Below are 17,879 nucleotides of genomic sequence, written 5' to 3'. Positions count from 1 at the left end.
CCATTGTTGTGTGAAAAAGAAGGAAGGGAGTTCACTAGAAAATCTGATGTGTGGGTTCTGTGGTCAGGTCTGTTTGAAGATAAGAATATTTCCGGGTTATTAATTATTCACTGTTAACACTGTGCTGTATGTGAGGAGTGTTGATAAGTCCTTATCAAATGTCCAAACTGCCTCCAAGTGGTCCAGTGCTGGATCACTTGGAGGCGGTCTGGACTATTTTTGTTCTCAGGACAGAAACTCTCTCTCCTCCTCTGCCAGGATAAAATAACAGTAAACATTTGATCCAGCTCGGTTCTTCACTCTCTCGTCTTCATCAAATCAAGATGAGAACGTTACTGTTGTTGCTTCTCTTCTGTCACGTTTCATCACCAGGTAAGATCACATTTTAAACCTTTAAACTCTTTAAACTTCACAGTCCACTCAAATCTTTCCTCCGAGTTTAGTTTCACTTTTGTTGACTGTTTTAACTGAATCACACTGACTTCATCATATTTCTGAGTGGTGATGAGTGTGTGTTCATACTGAATGGAGACTGTTTGTTCTGCATGTTACACATAAAATGTTTGTATTTTGATCCTTTGCAGCAAACACACACACTTCATATCATATTTATGTTTTCTCTTAGCTTCATATTTATGATTAGTGTTATTAATAAGCTCCTTTGTTTGTCCTGCAGTGCTACACTCCCTGAAGTATTTCATGACTTCATCAACTGGAATCCCAAACATCCCAGAACTTGTGGCAACAGTAGAAGTTGATGAACTTCTGTTGGGGTACTGTGACAGCAACAAAAAGGTGGATGTAAAACAGGACATTGCTAAATCATTCTTCATAAAGTATCCTGAGCGGTTGGAGTGGTACAAACAAAGATGTTTCCATATTTTTCCAAGCTCCTTCAAATCCTACACTAACAGTTTGATGAGCCTCTACAACCAAAGTGGAGGTACAGTATGTAACATGTTATAGCCTGTTCAACTTTTTACTGTTCTGCATCTTAGTTGTAAAGTGACCCAGGGCCTCAAGATACCAATCAGTTCAAACTCTAACATCATTTTACACATAACCTGAAATAGAGATTCATGTAAAGTAAACCATCATATCAGTTTGTCTTCAGTGGTCCAGCCACTACCTGTCATTCATCATGTCAACAGCCGCTTGTTGCTCAACCTGCTAGTTAATGTTGACATGATGAATGACAGGTAATCAGCTGCTAGTCAGGGTTTAAGCACAAACTGTATGAGGACCCTCTTGAAATGCAAGGAATCATTTTTTCTTTCTTTCTTTCTTTGCCTCAAGTAAAGCGCTTTTTTGAAGGGCTAAGCGTGACAAACTTGGTCAAAATATATGGGGATTTGCACAAGGGTGGGGCAAAAAAGCCCGCTAGCACCCTCCAGAGCTCAGCGCCAGCAACGACTTTTACGTACATCAATGAAATTTCGTAAACATGTATATCGCACGTCGACTTGCAAAAAAGTCAGTTGTTGCGATGACTAAACCCAACATAAAGTCATCCATTTTGAATTTAGCGCTCATTGTATTTGCATTCTTTAACAAACTCCTCTTACAGCATTAAACCGGTCGACTTCAAATGTTGTCGAGTTTTCAAGTTCAAGTTCAAGTTTTCATTGAATAGCGTAGCAGAGAATATTGATGCTTTGCCAAGAAACAGGAAGCTGTTGCTGAAGCTGTTGAACACAAACTAATGATAATGATCTGATTCATGGACACACAACTATAGAAACAGCAGCCGACACACAATGTACAATGTTTTTAAGATCATCTTTCCACTGAATGTTTCATCTGTGAATCTGTGTTAATTACAGTCTCTGTCTCTGTCTCAGGTGTCCATGTTTTACAGAGGGTGAATGGCTGCGAGTGGGATGATGAGACTGGAGAGGTCAAAGGTTTTGTTAAGTATGGTTATGATGGAGAAGACCTCCTGGAATTTGATCTGAATACATCTACATGGATCGCTTTAAGACCTGAGGCTGTCACTGCCAAACCGATATGGGACGCAAATAAAGTTATGAGAGAATACTATCAGACTGCTTTTACTCAGATTTATCCAGAGCGGCTGAAGACATATGCGGAGTATGGGAGGAGCGTTCTGCAGAGAACAGGTAGGATCACCTGATCTGATGTAGTTTATTAGACACAGTGATCTTCATATAGGCTGCTCAGACTGAACTGTCATTGTATTATTAATCCAACCTCTCTGACATTTTTTTGTAGTGGTTACATGTGTTTTAGGCCTCTGTCTGTATACAGATCAGATATACTGTCCTCCTGCTTTTTTATAACTCAATATTTAGTCGACCGATGCTTACATGTTTCTAAAGGAACAAAATGCATCCAATACATTTGTTCAACATTTGCTTGAAAGCATTTTGACACCTTCTGTTATTGATTCCACATGTAATTTCTTCATCTTTCTTTTACCTTGTTTCTTTTCCTCTCTCTCCTCTTTAATATCTCTCTCTTTACTCTCCAGATCTTCCCTCAGTGTCTCTCCTCCAGAAGACTCCCTCCTCTCCAGTCAGCTGCCTCGCTACAGGTTTCTACCCTCACAGAGCCTCACTCGTCTGGAGGAAAGATGGAGAGGAGCTTCATGAGGAGGTGGACCACGGAGAGATCCTCCCCAACCACGATGGAACCTTCCAGATGAGTGTTGACCTGAACCTTTCATCAGTCACACCTGAAGACTGGACGAGGTACGACTGTGTGTTTCAGCTCTTTGGTGTGAAGGAGGAAATCATCACCAAACTGGAGAAAGATCGGATCAGAACCAACGAAGGTAAGAGTGAGATCAGAGGGTGCTGAAGGAGAGTGCATGGAAACAACAACAAAACAGTAATAACTAGAACTGCAAGCAGTTATGAACGGGGGCCAAGCCCCCCCGCGCGACTCGGACCCCATGCACCGCAGAGCCCATGGAAGTTGGCCCCAAAGGATGATGGGCTCGGGGAAAAAGTGAGGACACAGGCCAACATCTGAGCCGTGGTATTTGCTGTAATGGGAAGTGCACTGGAAGTGCAAAAGGCTGAATGTGTGCCGATTTGGATTTGTTGTAATAAGCCACGCCCACATTGAGCACCTTCAAGATATGGCCTCAGGATTGGCCACATCATACGAGCACATTTCGTAAAAATCGGTGTAGCCATTCAAGAGATATAATGTTCACATATTTTTAGCGACCCTTAGTGGCCAAAATTCGCCAAATTCGGCTCATCCCTTCCCAGTGTCATGGCAACCAAGGATCTCAAATTTGGTGTTAACAGCATTTAGTTTGACCGAGATATCAAACAGTTTACATTTTTATAGCTAGCAACAGAAATGTGTTCATTAATAATTTGCGCATTTTTTGACCGAGCAAAATTCTTTTGATAACTTTAGATGAGATCCAGCTGAAGAGTGTACGTGCCAAGTTTTACGCAGATCCGACAAAATCCCGAGGAGGAGTTCGAAAAAGTAGGTTTTCCAGTTTTTGCGATTTTGCGAAAAAACTTTCTAACCAGAAGTGGGCGTGGCCATCGCAAAGTGATTCAGTCCCATTCAGGGAATCTGGGGATACAAGGTTTTTGAATGTACGACATACGGTTTGGGAGTTATAGGCAAAAACGTGTTGGCCTAGGTTATAGCGCCCCCTGCAGGTGAATATATGTAGTTTTTTGTGTCTGAGATATTCGCAGGAGTCTGGACCAACCCTCCAAATTGCACCTTTAGCCTGCAGCACCACTTTTAGCAGGAGAAAAATAAAAATAAAAATCTTTACAATTACAATAGGGTTCCTAGCACCGCTGGTCCTAGGAAATACGCGTTCCCTCGGTCCCTCGGGAACAACAACAAAAACAGTAATAATAAACTAATATTGTATTCAACAGTGAAGCCCAGTAACATGACCGTCCTCGTCACTGCTGCAGTGGTTGTTCTTGCTCTCATTCTCATCGGTGCTGCTGGATTCATCGTTTACAAAAAGAAGAAAGGTGAGAGAGAAAAAGAAAAGATTTCACTACTTTGATTTCAGTCTTTGAGTCAGTTCAGCCTTTTCAACACTGTTTCCTGTATTTATTGTTTATAAAAGTTCAATCCAGGATGTTTGTTTCTGACCTGCAGCTCCTGACAACAGCACAGAGCTCTCTGAGCCGCTGAATCCAGAGACCTGAATGACAAACACACTCAGTGACTCTCCTGGTGACACTTTATTTAGCTCTGCTGAACTTGTTAAAACCTGCAGAAAGCCTGTTTTTACTAACAGATTTAATTTAGGTTTTAAAATCACAAAAATTGTATTCGTCTGTGAAAATTATCTTGATGAACAAAACATGTAAGAATCATTAACGTGTGTTTGTCACAGAGATTATTTTCTGTGATTTTCTAAAATCGAATTTAAAAATCTCATAGACTTCTTGTGGAGGGAACCAGAGCGATGCTAACTTCAGGGTCAGCCTCCAAAAATAGTTTATTGCTGCATCACTCTATAGAAGGAGAATATGGAGTTTGGTCTATCATGGAGCCAGTGTGTCTCTCGTATGAGTGGTGAGCAGAGTGGGAGGTATCGACAAATTTACAACTATGAACTTATGAGACTAAACATGTAAATTCCTTTACATTGATGAACATGAATGAATGTTAAACTCAAATCTGTTGTTCTTTCTTTTTGTGCTGATGTTTTTCTTTTCAATAAAATCCTCACATTTTAAACACTTTGGTTTGAGGAGGTGGACCACGGAGAGATCCTCCCCAACCACGATGGAACCTTCCAGATGAGTGTTGACCTGAACCTTTCATCAGTCACACCTGAAGACTGGACGAGGTACGACTGTGTGTTTCAGCTCTTTGGTGTGAAGGAGGAAATCATCACCAAACTGGAGAAAGATCGGATCAGAACCAACGAAGGTAAGAGTGAGATCAGAGGGTGCTGAAGGAGAGTGCATGGAAACAACAACAAAACAGTAATAACTAGAACTGCAAGCAGTTATGAACGGGGGCCAAGCCCCCCCGCGCGACTCGGACCCCATGCACCGCAGAGCCCATGGAAGTTGGCCCCAAAGGATGATGGGCTCGGGGAAAAAGTGAGGACACAGGCCAACATCTGAGCCGTGGTATTTGCTGTAATGGGAAGTGCACTGGAAGTGCAAAAGGCTGAATGTGTGCCGATTTGGATTTGTTGTAATAAGCCACGCCCACATTGAGCACCTTCAAGATATGGCCTCAGGATTGGCCACATCATACGACCACATTTCGTAAAAATCGGTGTAGCCATTCAAGAGATATAATGTTCACATATTTTTAGCGACCCTTAGTGGCCAAAATTCGCCAATTCGGCTCATCCCTTCCCAGTGTCATGGCAACCAAGGATCTCAAATTTGGTGTTAACAGCATTTAGTTTGACCGAGATATCAAACAGTTTACATTTTTATAGCTAGCAACAGAAATGTGTTCATTAATAATTTGCGCATTTTTTGACCGAGCAAAATTCTTTTGATAACTTTAGATGAGATCCAGCTGAAGAGTGTACGTGCCAAGTTTTACGCAGATCCGACAAAATCCCGAGGAGGAGTTCGAAAAAGTAGGTTTTCCAGTTTTTGCGATTTTGCGAAAAAACTTTCTAACCAGAAGTGGGCGTGGCCATCGCAAAGTGATTCAGTCCCATTCAGGGAATCTGGGGATACAAGGTTTTTGAATGTACGACATACGGTTTGGGAGTTATAGGCAAAAACGTGTTGGCCTAGGTTATAGCGCCCCCTGCAGGTGAATATATGTAGTTTTTTGTGTCTGAGATATTCGCAGGAGTCTGGACCAACCCTCCAAATTGCACCTTTAGCCTGCAGCACCACTTTTAGCAGGAGAAAAATAAAAATAAAAATCTTTACAATTACAATAGGGTTCCTAGCACCGCTGGTCCTAGGAAATACGCGTTCCCTCGGTCCCTCGGGAACAACAACAAAAACAGTAATAATAAACTAATATTGTATTCAACAGTGAAGCCCAGTAACATGACCGTCCTCGTCACTGCTGCAGTGGTTGTTCTTGCTCTCATTCTCATCGGTGCTGCTGGATTCATCGTTTACAAAAAGAAGAAAGGTGAGAGAGAAAAAGAAAAGATTTCACTACTTTGATTTCAGTCTTTGAGTCAGTTCAGCCTTTTCAACACTGTTTCCTGTATTTATTGTTTATAAAAGTTCAATCCAGGATGTTTGTTTCTGACCTGCAGCTCCTGACAACAGCACAGAGCTCTCTGAGCCGCTGAATCCAGAGACCTGAATGACAAACACACTCAGTGACTCTCCTGGTGACACTTTATTTAGCTCTGCTGAACTTGTTAAAACCTGCAGAAAGCCTGTTTTTACTAACAGATTTAATTTAGGTTTTAAAATCACAAAAATTGTATTCGTCTGTGAAAATTATCTTGATGAACAAAACATGTAAGAATCATTAACGTGTGTTTGTCACAGAGATTATTTTCTGTGATTTTCTAAAATCGAATTTAAAAATCTCATAGACTTCTTGTGGAGGGAACCAGAGCGATGCTAACTTCAGGGTCAGCCTCCAAAAATAGTTTATTGCTGCATCACTCTATAGAAGGAGAATATGGAGTTTGGTCTATCATGGAGCCAGTGTGTCTCTCGTATGAGTGGTGAGCAGAGTGGGAGGTATCGACAAATTTACAACTATGAACTTATGAGACTAAACATGTAAATTCCTTTACATTGATGAACATGAATGAATGTTAAACTCAAATCTGTTGTTCTTTCTTTTTGTGCTGATGTTTTTCTTTTCAATAAAATCCTCACATTTTAAACACTTTGGTCCACATTCTCATTTGTGACGACACTTCAATATATTACCTGAACATTCAGTATTCTCACAGAGGATTTGAATGAGGAGATTGATATCAATGTGAACTCTGAGCAGAGTTAGCTCCCAGACAAGGTTAGCTTAGCTTAGCTTAGCATGAACACTGAAGTTAGAGATTAAACAGAGAGCCAGTATCTCTGTTAAAGGAGCCTTCTGACAACTAAACAGCTGACTGACTGATGTCCTGTAACGCTTCACCTGTGAGGAGGTCATAAGATACGTTTAGAAAGAAAGAGAAACAAAGCATCTCTGTGCAAAGGATCATTGTTATCATGGTGTTATCTACTGTCTGACAGGCAGCATGGCGTCAGGCGCGTCAGGTGTGCCAGGTGTGTTTGGAGCTCTGGTAGCAGTAGCAGTTTATTCCGTGTTTTTAAGTATTTTAGGCATCCGTTTTAATTCTGTTGATTGCGTGGAATACGATACGCTTACGCAGCTAAAAACTGAGCGTTTGGACAAAATATGGCGTCTATCAGTAAAGGCTGAGAAGCTGTGTGGATATGGCAGTGTTGCCTTGATTACCTCGCAGTCCAAAGCCGCTTTCCATACACGCTCAGGAGGAATCCAGCTAGCCGATGTGTTTGGCGAAATATTATCAATGTGCCTACTGCTTTCGGGAGATATCCATCAGTGCCCAGGCCCTACAGTCTTGCAAACAGCGAAATGCCGGCAAATTAATCTCACGAGCATGAGCGGTTACTGCCCTAACTGTGGGAAGGTGTTACGAGCAAATGCCAAAGCAGTTGCTTGTGACAACTGTGACGCTTTTGTAAGAAATTTCATAAGAAATAAGGCAGATATCCCGCTGGTTTGTAACAGGTGTTGTATGCGGGAAATGTGCAGCGCAGATGTCATAGAGGACTCCTTCCAAGGGAGAACATATGATGAGGATGGTTTGGATGTGAGAGACTGTGATCCGCTCAGACCTTTGAGTGGGAAAGGGACGCACTTCATTCATGTCAATACTAGGAGTCTTCTTCCTAAACTGGATGAAATCGGGCACCTAGCGATTACCTCCAAGGCTGCCGTGATAGCTGTGTCGGAGACATGGCTAGACAACTCAATTCAAGACGGGGAAGTTGGTCTTCCAGGATATTGCATCTACCGACGCGATCGCAACAGACACGGAGGAGGAGTGTGTCTCTTTATAAGGAGTGATATAACTTTCAACCCGCGCCACGATCTACAGGTGGATGGTCTGGAGTCTGCTTGGGTGGAGATAATACTGCCCAGGACTAAGCCCATCATTGTCGGGGTATGTTACCGCCCACCGAAACAAACTGACTTTTATGAACTCCTTGAATCCGTGTGCTGTAAAAGCAACATATGTCTAGAGAAAGAGTGTATTATTATGGGTGATTTTAATACAAATCTGTTACTGCCACGAAGTAGCCTGAAGGAGTCTTTCTCATATTTATGCAAGGTGTCTGGTCTACAGCAATTGATTTCTGAGCCTACTAGGTTGTCTATGAATAGCCAGTCCCTCCTCGATTTAATTTTAGTATCTGACTGTGGAATGATATGTCAATCAGGTGTGTTGGATGTGGCTTTTAGTGACCATAATGCTGTTTTTTGCACACGCAAGAAAATTAGACCTCAACCTATAAATGAGCATTGTTCCATCAAATACAGGTGTACAAAGCAGTACTCTGTGGAGGTGTTCAATCAAAGGTTATATGATAAGGATTGGTCTGATGTGCTTGAATGTATTGATGTTGATGAGGCCTGGGATTTGTTCAAGCAGAGTTTCATTGCTGTTCTTGATGAAGTTGCACCAATGACGGAAACTAGAATCAAGCATAGAAGTGCATGCTGGATGAATTCGGAAATCGTTGATCTGATCAGACAGCGTAATAGATGTTTCATTAAGTTTAAGAAATCCAAGCTGCCAGCTGACTATAACAGTTATGTTAATCTCAGAAACCAGGTTAGTTACAAGGTTCAACAGGCAAAGTCTGATTTTTTTTCTGATTCCATTTCTGCTAATGCCAAACAGCCTAAAAAACTATGGAAAGTTCTTAATGACATGGGATCTACAACTAAAACCAAATTGAAGTCTGGTAATGCTGCACTTTTAATTAATGATGAGATGTGTTTTGATAAGCGGCTGATTGCCTGCCACTTTAATCAGTACTTTACAACCATTGCTGCCAGTCTGGTCAGTAAATTGCCAGGTGCTTCTGATAAATATGGCAAAGCATTTGTTAATTCGTTCTATAGAAATAAAAATGTTTCCCCAGATGCATTTGAAATTAGTCTTGTCTCAGAGGATAAAGTAAGAGAGTGCCTCTCCTCCCTGTCAGTAAATAAGGCCACTGGCGTGGACCTTATCCCCCCCAGGTTTCTCAGGGATAGTGCTGAGGTTACATCTACTATCCTCACCCATGTCATTAATCTGTCCATAAGTCAGGGTGTTTTCCCAAATGACATGAAAAATGCTAGGGTTGTTCCTCTTTTCAAGAAAAATAGCAGAGCGGATGTTGGGAATTATAGGCCAGTCTCTATCCTGTCAACCATTTCAAAGATTTTTGAGCGTCTTGTGTATGAACAGGTTGAGGAATATCTTATCAGGCATGATATATTATATGAGCTCCAGTCTGGTTTTAGAGCTGCACACTCCACTGACACCTGTCTCATCCATCTTTTTGACTATGTGCGTCAGAATCTAGATCAGGGGAACTATGTTGGCATGCTTCTTCTTGACCTACAAAAAGCGTTCGATACTGTGAACCATGATATTTTAACTTCTAAATTACAGTGCATGGGTTTTAGCAATTTAGCTCTCAAGTGGTTCTCGTCTTACTTAACAGATAGAACACAGGTGTGCGATGTTGAGGGGACCCTTTCCGAACCTCAGAGTATAGTATGTGGGGTGCCGCAAGGCTCGATCCTGGGGCCCCTGTTATTTTTGCTGTACATTAATGACATGTCAGCTGTGGTTCATTGCAAATTGTTGTTGTATGCTGATGATTCTGCTTTACTTGTCCCAGGGTGTAATGTTAGTGACATTGAAAATACTCTTGGTGCTGAGCTTGAATCTGTCAATCAGTGGCTCATAGTCAATAAGCTCTCTATGCATCTGGGCAAGACCGAATCAATTTTGTTTGGTACTAAAAGGAAGTTGGTAAAATCAGATGTGTTAAAAGTGATGTGTAATGGGTCTGAAATTGTGTCTAGATCAAATGTCACATATCTGGGTCTTACTTTGGATCAATCACTTACGGGTGAATCCATTGCAGCCAACATTTTGGACAATTGTGCCTGTAAATTGAAGTTTTTATATCGTAAGACAAGGTTTTTAGATTGTACTGTAAAGAAATTATTGGCTATGACATTGATTCAATGTCACATTGATTTTGCTTGCTCTGCATGGTTTTCTGGGTTGACTGTGAAACTTAAAAACAAATTCAAAGTGCTACAAAACAATGTTATTAGGTACCTGTTAAATGCACCCCCTCGTACACATATTGGTAGGGAGGAGTTTAATAAAGCTGGCCTTCTACCTGAACTTAAGTTGAACCATATGTTTAACATTGTTAATCGTAAGGCCCCCAACTACTTAAATGCCAACATAAACATGGTCCACACACAGCATAAGCATAACACCAGGGCTAGCATTCGTTCCTGCATAGTACCTAAAGTGAAAAATGCAGGTAAACATTCTTTCTTCTATACTGGGATCATGGTATGGAATGGCTTACCTACTGCTACTCAACTCGCATCATCTAGCGGAATTTTTAAAAGACAGGTTAAGCAGATTTTATGGAATAAGATATTTTAGATAGTTTTCAACTCTATTTTGCGTTTCTTATTTCTTTGTTTTCTGGGTTGTCTGCCTCTTGTTTTAGTTGTTTTATGTGTAACACCAAGGACCATGCTGGAAATAAGTTGTACACTTTTGCATGTCATCCTTTTGGATTACCGTTTTATTGTGTTTTCGATCCATAAATAAATCAATCAATCAAATCAAAAAAAAGTCTGATGTAAAATAAGTTATAGGTGGTGATACAAATGTACATGAGGACACATTCTCTGAGATCTTAACTATCCACTGAGACCAAGATCATGTAAACTCACCTGATAGTTGTGGAGCTATTTTTGTGTATGTCTGTGTAGACAAGCCACACCTACCAGCACCATGTTTACTTCACAATGTGTTTAAAAAAATATATACTTTTACACTTTACATTTATAGAATAACTTCAGGAATTTAGTCGTCAAGTGATAAAGCCTCGGCTTCTACAAGTGAGAACTTTGTCGACGAGATGGTCTACTCCTGCATGATGTGGTCAAGACATCAAGAAGTCGAGGAGTCACATCTTCAAATCAGACTTTCAGTGTGAACCTCCTGCCACGAGAATGAAGACAGCATCAACATCCAACCTGCATGAAGTCTGCTCATTCTCTCTGTGTGTTTGTGGGTTTTCTCCAGGTGCTCCGGTTTCTTCTCACACTTATTCTGTCAATAAACAATCAGAATGAAACTGTGTCATGACTTTCATTAGGCTGAGAAACACCACTAGTGTAAAGTATTTCCTCAGTGTTGGTTTCAGGTTTAGTGTGTGAAACTGAACTACTCAGTACTTTATATTAATGAGGGATCAAATCATGTGAAATGTGTCCGTTGTAGAGACGAGCTCAGAGAGAAATAACAGCTGACAAAGAAAACAAACACTGTACACCATCTGCTCTGCACCAAACAGCAGACAGACACAGTTAGAGACGAGCTGGTGAACATAGCGGAGCATTCAAACATTAACATGATTACACATTATGCATTCCACAACCTGTCTGCTCCTGACAGAGAAATATGCCCTGTAGGTGTATCATATACTGATAAAAACATAAAAATCAATAAAGACTCCTCCTGCTGTTGTAGCTGAATATCATCCAGCCCATCCTACTGTACTGTTCCACCTGCTTCTTCAACATGTTCTGTTAAGAACCGGGCCAGACTCACATACAGAACCAACACAGCTGCCAGGATAACTGGTCTCCCCACATCAACCTCACAGAGCTGAGCATCACGGCCATTACAACCTCAACTGAACCGGCTGGGACTGCTTCTGCTCTCATTAATGTATTGTGCCTTTGTGACCACTAGATGGCAGAAACAGGTGTCCAAGAATGAGAACAACAGGTCTGAGTAAAGCAGAGTGAAGTTTAAGGTGCAGAAAACCCAAAATGTGACGTCCCTTATATGAGGACGCAGGTTCACAGGAGGTTCACATGAGATAAAGTCTCAACACAGCAGATGTTCCGTTGACCACTATGAATGTGTGTTTTATGTACTCGTGTTTCTCTTTTAAAGGTTTACCTTCATCCTTATGTATCACACCAGCAGTGTGACATTAATGTGGAAGTTCTCAGGTCCTATTCATGTCACAGTAACTACAGACACACAGAGGATTTACATGTATTTACATAAAGAGCTTTTTATTAAAGAACAAACATCAGTACAAAAGAAATGAAGGAGTGCAAGTGAATCAGACTTTACATCTGTCAGGCCTGGACTAAAAGGAGGACTCAGATGCAGTGTAGAATCAAAATTCAACAGGCTTTTATTCTGTTATTTCATGCAACTAGACAGAGTGATAACGGAAAAGGCTATACAAAACCTGAACCTGACTGTGCCTGCAAGGCGAAGCAGAAAACAAAAAGAAAAAGGAAGAAAACAAAACCACACCAACGGTGGGAACTTCAACAAGAAAACAGAAAAATTCACAACTAAACCTGACTAATCTATTTCTTAAAAATTACAACTGAAAACACTCTCAAGGAGGAAAACACGGCTATAAACAACTAACTAAACTAGAATACAAGAAAACTCAAAATCGCTCCAAACGGGAGGAAAGCAAAAGGCTAAACAAAACTGTGAGCTTAGCTACACTTCCCAAAAGGTTACAACAAAAAATCACTCTACTCGAGGCATAACAAATGACAGAAACAAAAACCAATGAAATTCATAACTACTACAAGACAAGACTGATACTTAGCAAGATGAGGCTGTGACGAAGGGCTTGGGTGATCGACAGACGAAACACTTAGGCACAAGACAAGGGGAGACGCAGACTTAAATACACAGAAGGGTAATGGGGAACAGGTGGAAACAATCAGGGATCAGGGTGACGTCAGACCAGGGACACATGAGGAAGGGCAAGTGACCTGAAACGAGAGGGCAGTTAGAATTTTCAAAATAAAACAGGAAGTACACGAGACAAACACCTAAGACGAGACAACTTCACCGCTGTGTGACAACATCCATCCATCCATCCATTGTCAACCGCTTATCCAAAATCGGGTCGCGGGGGCAGCAGCTTCAGTAGCGAGCCCCAGACATCCCTTTCCCCGGCCACATCGGCTAATTCTGACTGGGGAATCCCCAGGCGCTCCCAGGCAAGAGAAGAGATATAATCCCTCCACCTGGTCCTGGGTCTACCCCTAGGTCTCCTCCCAGTTGGACGTGCCAGGAACACCTCCCTAGGAAGGCGCCCTGGTGGCATCCTCATCAGATGCCCGAACCACCTAAACTGGCTCCTTTCCACACAGAGAAGCAGCGGCTCTACTCCGAGTCCCTCCCGGAAAACATCATCTTATCGCGGTGGAGAGGTTTGCGTGTCCCAGTGAACTGGGAGCTAGGTTGTCAGGAGCCATGTGCTCCCGGTAGGGTCTCCCAAGGCAAATTGGTCTCAGGTGAGGGGCCAGACTAAGTATGGTTCAAAATACCCCATGAGAAATAGAGGTGTGAGGCGAGAGACCCTGCCCGGAGGAAGCCTGGGGCCCACGTCCGGAGCCAGGCCCGGACGGAGGGCCCGTGAGCGAGCGCCTGGTGGCCTGGTCTGCCACGGGGCCCGGCAGGGCACAGCCCGAAAGAGCAACGTGGCACTTCTCCCTCCCCCATCCCGTGGACCCACCATCCGCAGGAGAAACCGCTGGGGTCAGTGGTGGTGACGGGCCTCGGCAGCCCAGACCTGGGCGGCAGAGGCTGACTCTGGGGACGTGGAATGTCACCTATCTTGGGGGGAAGAAGCCGGAGCTGGTGCGGGAGGTTGAGCGTTACCTGTTGGATCTGGTGGGGCTTGCCTCCACGCACAGCATCGGCTCTGGATCCAAACTCCTGGAAAGGGGCTGGACACTATTCTTCTCTGGAGTTGCCAAAGGTGTGAGGCGCCGGGCGGGTGTGGGGATACTCACAAGTCCCCGGCTTAGCGCCGCCGTGTTGGAGTTTACCCCAGGTGACAAGAGGGTCGCCACCCTTCGCCTAAGGGTTGGGGGGAGAACTCTGACTGTTGTCTGTGCGTATGCACCGAACAGCAGTTCAGAGTATGCGGACTTCTTGGAGGTCCTGGCTGGGGCCTTGCAAGGGCCCCAGTGGGGGACTCCATAGTCTTACTGGGGGACTTCAACGCGCACATCGGCAATGACGGAGATACCTGGAGGGGCGTGATTGGGAGGAACGGCCTCCCCGATCTGCACCCGAGTGGTGTTCTATTATTAGACTTCTGTACTAGTCACAGTCTGTCTATAATGAACACCATGTTCGAACACAAGGATGCTCATAAGTGTACGTGGTACCAGAGCACCCTAGGTCGAAGGTCAATGATCGATTTTGTGATCGTATCATCTGATCTTGTCTTCGACTGTGTGTTTTGGACACTTGGGTGAAGAGAGGGACAGAGCTGTCAACTGATCACCACCTGGTGGTGAGTTGGTTTCGGTGGCAGGGCAAATCCCTGGACAGACCTGGTAATCCCAAAGGAGTAGTGCGGGTAAGCTGGGAACGTCTGGGGGAGGCCCCTGTCCGAGAAGCCTTCAACTCCCACCTCTGAAAGGAGCTTCTCTAGCATCCCTGTGGAGGTTAGGGATATCGAACCTGAATGGACGATGTTCAAAGCTTCCATTGTTGAAGCTGCAGCTGTGTCCTGTGGCCATAGGGTCTTAGGTGCCTCAAGGGGTGGCAACACTTGGACACCGTGGTGGACACCGGTGGTCAGTGAAGCCGTCTGACTGAAGAAGGAGTCCTTCAGGGACATGTTGTCCCGGGGGACTCCTGAGGCAGTTTCGGGATACCGACGGGCCCGAAGGGCAGCAGCTGCAGCTGTGGCAGAGGCAAAGCAGCGGGTGTGGAAGGAGTTTCGGCGAGGCCATGGAGAAGGACTTTCGGGCGGCGCCAAAGCGCTTTTGGAAAACTATCTGTCACCTCAGGAGGGGGAAACGGGGAACCATCCAAGCTGTGTACAGCAAGGATGGGGCCTTGTTGACTTCGACTGAGGAGGTCATAGGACGGTGGAAGGAGTACTTTGGTGACCTCCTGAATCTCACCCAGCCACCCTTTGTAATGGAGACAGCCCTGGAGGATGATGGGGTATCATCGCCGATTTCCCTGGGTGAAGTCACTGTGGTAGTCAAACAACTCCACAGTGGCAAAGCCCCAGGGATCGATGAGATACCACCAGAAATGCTGAAGGCTCTGGGTGTTGAGGGGCTGTCTTGGTTGACACGCCTCTTCAACATTGCATGGGGGTCGGGGTCGGTGTCGAAGGAGTGGCAAACAGGTGTGGGTGTGTGCCAATTACAGAGGTATCACACTACTCAGCCTGCCTGGGAAAGTCTACTCCAAGGTGCTGGAAAGGAGGGTCCGGCCGATTGTCGAACCTCAGATTGAAGAGGAACAATGCGGATTCCGTCCTGGTCGTGGAACAACAGACCAGCTCTTTACTCTGGCAGGGGCCTTGGAGGGGGCCTGGGAGTACAATCTCCCAGTCCACATGTGTTTTGTGGATCTGGAGAAGGCGTACGACCGGGTCCCCCGGGATGTTCTGTGGGAGGTGCTGCAGGAGTATTGGGTGAGGGGGTCCCTTCTCAGGGCCATCCAATCCCTATATTCTCAAAGCGAGAGCTGCGTGCGGATACTCGGAAGTAAGTCGGACTTGTTCCAAGTGGGTGTTGGTCTCCGCCAGGGCTGTGCCTTGTCCCCAATGCTGTTTGTGATATACATGGACAGGATTTCGAGGCGCAGTCGTGGTATGGAGGAGTTACAGGTCGGTGACCTTAAGATCACATCACTGCTTTTTGCCGATGATGTGGTCTTGATGGCATCATCGGCTGTAGATCTACAACGCTCACTGGATCAGTTCGCAGCTGAGTGTGAAGCAGCAGGGATGAGGATCAGCACCTCTAAATCTGAGGCCATGGTTCTCAGTAGGAAACCGGTGGATTGCCTACTCCAGGTGGGGAATGTGTCCTTGCCCAAAGTGAAGGAGTTCAAGTACCTTGGGGTTTTGTTCACGAGTGAGGGGATGATGGGGCGTGAGATTGACAGGAGAGTCGGAGCAGCGGGTGCGGTGTTGCATGCACTTCACCGCACGGTAGTGACGAAAAGGGAGCTGAGTCGAAAGGCAAAGCTACCGGTCAGTCTTCGTCCCTACCCTCACCTATGGTCATGTGCGATGGGTCATGACCGAAAGAATGAGATTGCGGGTACAAGCGGCCGAAATGGGGGGGGGTTTTAGACTTTACATGCATTCAGTATTTACAGAAATTCAACAGAAAACATAACTTTGCTTTCAGCTTCTTGTATTCAACCAAAACGAGTATTTATATTCTATATCTGATATAACTGTATCCATAGTTAGAAGAATATTATATTGATGCACTGAGAGTTTGAAGAGAAAAGATATCATGAAATAACTGAAAATATTGTAAATCACTGTAGAATATTGTATAGAAAATTACAGTTTTTCCTTATTATAAACCAGGTTTAACATACTTGTTTGTGATTTCAACACAAGCTGCTGTCACAGATTAAATAAATATACAAGAAAAATAAAGTTTGGTCATTTTTATATTAAGAAGTTACCAAAACATCAGCAGTAAAGTCTTTGGATTATTCCGAGTAGACATTTGTTTTGTACTTTGTTATTTATTTATGATTTGAACACCAGAAAATGAAATGTACTTTAAACTAAATTAAAGCAGCTGTAGAGGTGTGAATACTTTTGTTTTCTTGTCGTTGTATCTGTTGTTCCACATGACGTCTCTGTGAGCAGGGCGGTGTGTTTGTCAGTCATGTTTCTGGATTCAGTCTGTTGACAGCAGCTGAAAGGTCAGAAACATTCTGTTAGTTCTCTTCTCCTGCACAGAACCATCAAGCACGCACATTTAATAAGGTACAAATGAAAATTAAGTTCAAATAGAAAAAGAATCAGTTTGTGTGCTGATGGGATCTTCAAAGTTAAAAGTAGAGGAAAAAACATGAACTTCCAGCTGCTCTGTATACAATAATGAACGAGCTAAAAGAATGAACTTGAATTACTTAAATTAGCTCAGCTGTTTGTTACATCATGCTGCTTTCAGCTGTTTCTGGAGTCATGTTCAGTTACTGTTGTCTCTTAGATCACCAGCAGAGGGAGGACTTAGACCATATTGTTGTAAAAATAGGGAGCTGATTCTTTTTTTCTATCAGCCCACAATAAAGTGATATTTCATACCTTAATGTTGCAAGATAGTGATATGATTACAGTAATAATGCTGCTGATTTCTTCTGGCAGGGCCAAATTCCTGGATGGCCCTCTGGTTCCCGCCCATGACTGGGTCTGCAGGATGAACTGAATCAGAGCTCTTCACAGGGGAGAGAAAAAATGTGTGAATCATCCACCAACCTGCAGTCAGACAGAGACAAGACAAAACAAATTCTCTAGTCAGACCCAGTTTCTGACTCTGAATCTGTTCAGTCCTGTTTGTTTTTTCTTTTTTTGTGTTGCTGTTTTCTTTATCACCATAGTTATATGAAAAACGAAGTGAGGGAGTTCACTAGAAAAGCTGATCCTGGCTCTGTGGTCAAGTCTGTTTCAAGATAATGACTTTGCCGAACTAACTGTATTATTCACTGTTAACGCTTATCTGTATGTGAGGGGTGTTGGTGAGGACTGGATCACTTGGAGGCGATCTGAACTATGTTTGTCCTTATGAAGTGTCGGATTTCATCAGTCACGTGGTCCGCGAAACTTAAGACAGAAACT

The 17,879-nt window shown here is 43.6% G+C and overlaps 1 protein-coding gene across 1 annotated transcript; it reads left to right on the top strand.

The window, feature by feature from the left end:
• The first annotated feature begins 239 nt into the window (after positions 1–239).
• On the top strand, positions 240–13,809 carry LOC115579198 (major histocompatibility complex class I-related gene protein-like). Its single transcript, XM_030412759.1, has 6 exons — positions 240–372; positions 677–943; positions 1,842–2,120; positions 2,492–2,794; positions 3,882–3,931; positions 13,552–13,809. Exons 1-6 carry the CDS (start codon positions 324–326, stop codon positions 13,807–13,809), a joined length of 1,206 nt encoding a protein of 401 aa, XP_030268619.1. The 5' UTR covers positions 240–323.
• The last annotated feature ends 4,070 nt before the right edge of the window (positions 13,810–17,879 follow it).

This window comes from Sparus aurata, chromosome 3 (assembly GCF_900880675.1).
Source record: "Sparus aurata chromosome 3, fSpaAur1.1, whole genome shotgun sequence".
NCBI lineage: Eukaryota > Metazoa > Chordata > Actinopteri > Spariformes > Sparidae > Sparus > Sparus aurata.
This window is presented reverse-complemented; position numbering and strand designations above follow the sequence as displayed.